Consider the following 6,994-nt stretch of genomic DNA (forward strand, 5'->3'; position numbering starts at 1 on the left):
ACTAGATTAGTTAGTTATTTCATTATCTTTTGGCAGTAGGTATTTACCTTTTATTCCCTTGGATCGTGTCTATACAAGGGGAACCGGGTTGTGGTTCTCCTTACACCTTTTCAGCAATCTTGCTAGACAATCTATCTCAATATAAGATTGTTCTGTGTTCATTACAATGTTCATTTATTTACTCTTATGGTCTTTCATTATTGTTCTTTATATCAGTTGTTAAGTTATAACTTGCATACTTACTTTATAGTCATTTAACTTAGAGCATTTTCCTCGTTTTATCAGTTCAACTAGTATTATATAAAAATGTTAGTTTCCGACGCACTCTGAATACATAGAAAACTAACATGATCCCAACATGTAAAAATACAAGTGAACTAAAGATTGCAACTTGTAAATAATTACAGCCAAGAACAAAACCCAATTACTAAGTAATGATATCTTCAAGTTCCTATATATTTCACTTTTCAAGATCATTCATCCAACAAATAAACCCACAATGTGGTCCCTTTGAAATTAAGAAACAATTGTTTAAGGTTAACCGGAAGAAAAGAGACAACAAAAAACAATATATCATTTTTGGACAAACATAAAATTTTCTCTCCGGTTATTGCTAGTCCTTGATGTCCTTAGAATCGCTAAACTTCCACAATCACATTTTGCCATTTGTTGGATTTAATCGAAGAACTTCCAGAACCATAGAATGTCATTTGCTTGATTTTGCATAGTTTATATAGAGAACTGAACATAGTGTTAGAGTAGTACGTATGCAAGTGTGCAGTATGTCAACTTCCTTTTTAAGTTTTTTTTAACCAAATACACTATTAATTTTCTAGGATAAAAATTTGATTTATCGAAAGTTATATAGATTATTTCGTAGTATGGTACCCGAGTCCGTAGAGAGGGTGCTGCAGACTCATGTACTTTACTGCACACTGATATTAACTTACGAAAATATTATTAAATTTCGATCGCTAACATGAGTCATAGAAAACCCTTTAAACACATTATTATTATTATTATTATTATTTAAAAAAAAGTCTCTTTTATATATTTTTTTAGCTCTAGATTGTATGTTTTAATTATATTTGAAAATTTCTCTTTAGTATTTCATATTAATATAACACATTAATTTAGAGTTAACCCCATTAAACACATCACCTTCCAGAGTTAACCCCTTGGCTAATTCCACAAAAGGAAACGAGATAGTTGGAAACTAAAGGAGGAGGCTACTGGTCCAACAATATCTAACGGTCAACCCCTACCAGCCCCCACTCACTTCCTCCACGACCCATACCCCCTCCCCCAACCCCACCCCCACCAATCCCCGCTATTGCGTTTTCTGCGTGGCTTTTCTCTCTCTCTCTCTCTCTCTCTCTCTCTCTCTCTCACAGCGTCACAGTCCCACACACAGACGAAAAGCAAAGAAAACGTTGCGACTTCATTTCCTCCTTTTGTTTTCTTCAACCCCCGACCCCACCTCCATAGTAACAGTTCAGACAATTGAGTAGAAGCAGTAGCAGACTTACCATCATCAGCGCCATGACCAATTCATAGCAGAAGCAGAAAACAAAAAAAGAGCAAAATCAAATACTGCCATGGTCATGTCGTCTTCGAATGAAAATAATCCACCGACTTCTACCAAAGACCTTTTTCCATCTACATCTCTCGCTCTCACTCTCGTAAGTCATAATTTATCTCCTGTATGCTTTAATTTTCGTTAGTTTTTTTGTTCTGTGGTTTGATTTTGGTGTTTTGATAGGGGATTTTTCGTGATATAAAAGAGGCGGCGGATGGTCGAGCAGATGACGTCGGTGCTAATACGACGGTGACGGAGATCAGCAGTGAGTATTCTGGACCGGCGAGATCACGATCGGATGATGAATTCGATGCCGATCCTGACGTCGACGACGGAGACGACGATAATAATAAGAACAAAAGTAAGAAGAGAAAAAAGTACCACCGTCACACCGCCGAACAAATTCGTGAAATGGAAGCGTACGTCAGTTATTAATTTCTCCTCTTACACATGCTTTTCAATTATTACCCCTAAAATCATCACGCCAGACACAAACACGCACATAATTCAACATGCAATTGATCAGATTGAAGTTGATCCGAGATTGATTTCGTTTACCTGTGAATTTTTACACAAACGCACTTGCACTATCACAAAATCGTCTAGATCTTATTATCTGATTGCGTAGAATATTCTTCCGTCTAAATTAATGGTGCAATTTGATGCATGGTTCATAAACACGATTGTTAACATTACGAATCAAGTTTACACCGGTTCTATGTTTTGAGATACAAATTCAAAAGAATCTTACATTATCAGACCCATAGTTTTCCAAAGGTCATATAATTTTACCAGAAAAAGGAGGGGAAGCAATAAGCATTCGATAGCTGATTATTTGGTAACTTGTGACTCGGTTTTATCAAGAACACAGACTCAGTTGGTTCGAGGGACTCGGTAGATAATGAGTGAGAGGTAGACATTACATCAAAATAGCCCACAGAGAATCTTTGCAACAAAATGGAGGTAGTTGGGTAAGGTGATAATACATTGAATAGGATCACTAATTCAGCTTGAAGAAACACCAAAAAAAGGTAAAGCTATTGTTAAATAAAATAAAATAAAATAAAATAAAATAAAATATAAAGGTCATCATGTAAAGCTATTTCCTTTCTCTTAAATAATTTAACATTAATGTATCACTAAAGGTCACGAAAGGCTAGGCAGCAACTAACCACAAGCATGTGTGTCCCCATATTTTAAAGGTGATGTGGTAAAGCTTGGCACAATATTGTCACATGTGTATATAAATACAAATATAAATATACAAAGTCTTTTTGTTTAATGACAAATGTGGTCCTTTGAGTTTGTGGTATGACTCAACTTATTCAGAATTATTAAAAAAGTTCATTATTGTTGCCTGTTGGTCAAATAGCTTAAGAGGAGTGGTAAGTCACTTTCTATATATGTCTTGTCCCTATACACCAATTTACGCTTCCAAAAACATATCACACATCCAAATCATTTATCTATGTAACCTTAAAAAGTTTGCAAATAAGAATAAATATAAATAATCTCTACATATTTTTATGTAGTAGCAATAAAAATTAAGTGATTCTAATCCCTGAAGAAGTAAAGTAAAGTTAGTTATTGATATTGATTCTTCAAGAACAATTTTGTTAGATTGAACATGTAGCAATTATACACATAAATATTTATCACAATTTGAAGTAACAAATTGGCATACAAATATGATGAGAAGTTCTTCCTTCAAATATAAAATGCATGATTTTGTGTTATAAATCAATGTTGACCTTCCAATTACAGACTATTTAAGGAGTCACCACACCCGGATGAAAAGCAAAGACAACAATTGAGCAAGCGGTTAGGGCTTCATCCTAGACAAGTCAAGTTCTGGTTTCAAAATCGTCGTACCCAAATCAAGGTTTTTCATATTTTCTTTATGGAATTTTTATAATTGTTTAGTCTAGTTTTTTTCATTAACTTTTAGTTAGTGTGAATTGTTTTTCATCGGATTTTTATGTCAAAAAAAGATAAATTTTATTCATTTTTGTTGAACATTATTTATATAATCACTTAGTAATTAGCATCACAATATATTTTAAAAAATAAACCTTTAACTAAATATCTCTCTGTCTTTATATACCTTAAAATTACAAACTTTAAACATTACTTAGTATTCCAACACTCTTTCCCAAAAAAAAAAAACTTAGTATTCCAACAAGTCTGACCAAAAGAGATTCTGAAGACCGAAACTGGTTTCAAAAATAGGACCGGTTTAAAACGGGTTTTAAACCGGTCCTTTAACCAGACCGGTTTTAGGACCGGTTTCGGGTTGAGAACCAGTTTCGGTTTTGGAATCTTTTGCCCATCTTTAGTTACATTTATGATACAAACAAAAAATTTTTTTGTCATATATATTGAGGTTACACAAAAAGTGACTATGAAACTATGTTGCTATTGCAGGCTATACAGGAGCGCCATGAAAATTCATTGTTAAAATCAGAAATGGATAAACTACGCGATGAGAATAGGTTATTAAGGGACACTATCAAAAAGGGTACTTGTCCTAACTGTGGATTTGGTAGCTCTAGCAAGGAAGCCACCAATTACACCGATGAACAACAGCTTCGCATCGAAAATTCTAAACTCAAAACTGAGGTTTTTTTAGTTCTTTATTCATAAATAGTAAATACTTCTACTAAATCTATTCACCTCAAAGTTTATTAATAAACTGGTGTTATATCTAGATTGAGAAGCTGAGGACATCAATTGGGAAATATCCAAAGGGAACATCACCTACAAACTCATGTTCTACGGGAAATGACCATGAAAACAGAAGCTCATTGGATTTGTGTAGTGGTGTGTTTGGTGTTGAAACTTGTAGAATAATGGAGATTGTTAATTTGGCTGTGGAAGAGCTTGTAAAGATGGCTAGTGCTGCGGACCCACTGTGGATACGGAGTTTTGAGACAGGTCGAGAAATACTTAACTATGATGAATACTTGAAGGAGTTTCATGTTCAGAATTTAAGCAAATTTCAACATAAGAGACACATTGAAGCTTCTAGAGATTGTGGCATTGTCTTTGCAGATCTTCCACAGCTAGTTCGAAGTTTCATGGATGTGGTACATTGCATTTATAAAACACTGTCACTGTCACTGTCACTGTCAGTACTGTCACTCACTGTGTAATGTGGATTTGTTATTGTAGGAACAATATGAAGAGATGTTTCCATGCATGATTTCAAAAGCAGCTACCCTTGATGTGATCTGCAATGGGGAGGGTGCTAATAGAAATGGCACTGTTCAATTGGTGAGTAACATACTTCAAATAATGGTATACTTAAGTATTATCTTTTATAACATAAATTTGGACCACAATTGGTTAACTTATCACATTGACTACAGATGTTTGTAGAGTTGCAAATGCTAACTCCTTTGGTGGCAACACGAGAAGTATATTTTGTGAGATACTCCAAGCAGTTGAATGCTAATAAATGGGCAATTGTAGATATTTCAGTTGACAACATAGAAAAAAACATCGATGTGTCTCTTTCTAGATGTAGAAAACGTCCGTCTGGTTGCATCATTGAGGACAATTCAAATGGTCACTGTAAGGTAAAGCCCCTCACCCCTCACCCCAAAAAGCCAATATTCTTTTCTTAAAATTTATATATAAAACATGTTTTTTCAGGTGACATGGATAGAGCATTTGGAATGCCAAAAAAGCGTAGCTCATTCTATGTATAGAGGAATCATCAATAGTGGTGTAGCTTTTGGAGCAAGGCATTGGATGGCCACATTGCAGCAAAAATGCGAGCGTTTTGTGTTCTTCCTTGCAACTAACGTTCCTACTAAAGATTCTACTGGTATTTAAATTTAAACCTCTTTATACTTCTTTTTGGTTATCTTTTTTATAAAAATTATCGGGAATACGACTATGTATTGAAATAGGTATTGCTACAATGGCGGGGAGGAAAAGTATTTTCAAATTGGCAGAGAGAATGACGTGGAGTTTTAGTAGAGCACTAGGAGGGTCGAGCTATCACACATGGAAAAAAATTCCAAGTAAAACTGGAGATGACATACGCGTGGCTTACAGGAAGAATTTAAATGATCCTGGTGAACCTTTAGGGGTGATACTATGTGCAGTGTCCTCTATTTGGTTACCTGTTTCTCACACTGTTCTTTTTGATTTCCTACGAGATGAAACTCGTAGAAATGAGGTAAATCATATTAGTTTTATGAGCAATATACATAATTACATATAAGCCACTATATAATATAATATCATCGCCTAATATTTCAGTGGGATATAATGTCAAATGGTGGTCCAGTCCAATCTATAGCCAACTTATCAAAAGGACAAGATCGAGGAAATAGCGTTTCTATCCATGTAAGATTTTTTTTTTCTTTTTTTTTTTTAAAAAAAAAAATTTTAAATTCCATCATATATTTAATATTTTGTTTTTATGATCCAGACAATGAAGTCGAAGGAAAACATGTGGATGATCCAGGACACTTCGACAAACACGTACGAATCCATGGTAGTGTGTGCGCCAGTGTGTGTGACAACCATGCAGTCTGTGATGGGTGGCTGTGACTCTAGCAACATTGCTATATTACCTTCTGGTTTTGCTATTCTTCCTGATGGGGTAGAAACGAGGCCTTTACTGATCAGATCAAAGGGACAGGATCAAAGTTTGGAAGAAGGTGGGTCGTTGCTAACCGTTGGATTTCAAATCCTTACAACTGACGACTCTACAGGTGGAAAGTTAAGTGTGGAATCTGTGGAGTCGGTTGATACACTTATTTCAAACACACTGCAGAACATCAAAGCTGGTTTACAGTGTGAAGATGAAACATGAATAATAATTTATTTTGAACATTGACTTTTTCCAAATATTAGGTGAAAAGGTCTTGGAACTAGTAAATATTTCCTGGGTTTTAACCTATGTTGATGAACTGATGAACTTAAGCGTGAAAGTTTTTGATTATGGTTAACTTAAGAAGAAATAAAATTCATTTTTAGACTTTAGATGGTAATAGTTTAAATCCGTACATTTATAAATGCATCTGTTTGATTTACATGTGGGTGGGAATATCATATATGCATGTACATGTCTCCTGTAGAGTCACTTCACAACCAATAAACTGATTGTCCTTCATGATATTTAAGTGGTTACATCTGTATCTAGCCACGATACCAGAGATTGTTGCCTGATAAGGCATCTGTAAGGAATACATTTTCATAGTGGTAAATGGTACATTTCCATTCACGTAAAATTACAATGAGCCTTAGTGGTGGACCCTTGACCAAATAAGTGAGGACTTATAATGGAATCTTTTGAATAGATAAACAACAAAATTTTCACAAACATACAAAGTCAATAAACCAGCTATATACTTATCGACGTAACATGAATGATGAATCCATATCAACGCGCTCCATATC

General features: G+C 34.7%; 1 protein-coding gene across 1 annotated transcript; it reads left to right on the top strand.

Moving 5' to 3' along the window:
* The first annotated feature begins 1,328 nt into the window (after positions 1–1,328).
* Positions 1,329–6,577, top strand: GL2 (HD-ZIP IV family of homeobox-leucine zipper protein with lipid-binding START domain-containing protein). Its single transcript, XM_079045080.1, has 11 exons — positions 1,329–1,682; positions 1,763–1,998; positions 3,344–3,461; positions 4,004–4,198; positions 4,288–4,665; positions 4,751–4,852; positions 4,948–5,157; positions 5,234–5,408; positions 5,494–5,765; positions 5,849–5,935; positions 6,021–6,577. The coding sequence occupies exons 1-11, from the start codon at positions 1,599–1,601 to the stop codon at positions 6,405–6,407; spliced, it is 2,244 nt and encodes a 747-aa protein (XP_078901206.1). The 5' UTR covers positions 1,329–1,598; the 3' UTR covers positions 6,408–6,577.
* Positions 6,578–6,994: the final 417 nt, after the last annotated feature.

This window comes from Lactuca virosa, chromosome 4, assembly GCF_052849685.1.
Source record: "Lactuca virosa cultivar CGN04683 chromosome 4, Lactuca_virosa_CGN04683_v6, whole genome shotgun sequence".
NCBI classification, from domain to species: Eukaryota; Viridiplantae; Streptophyta; class Magnoliopsida; order Asterales; family Asteraceae; genus Lactuca; species Lactuca virosa.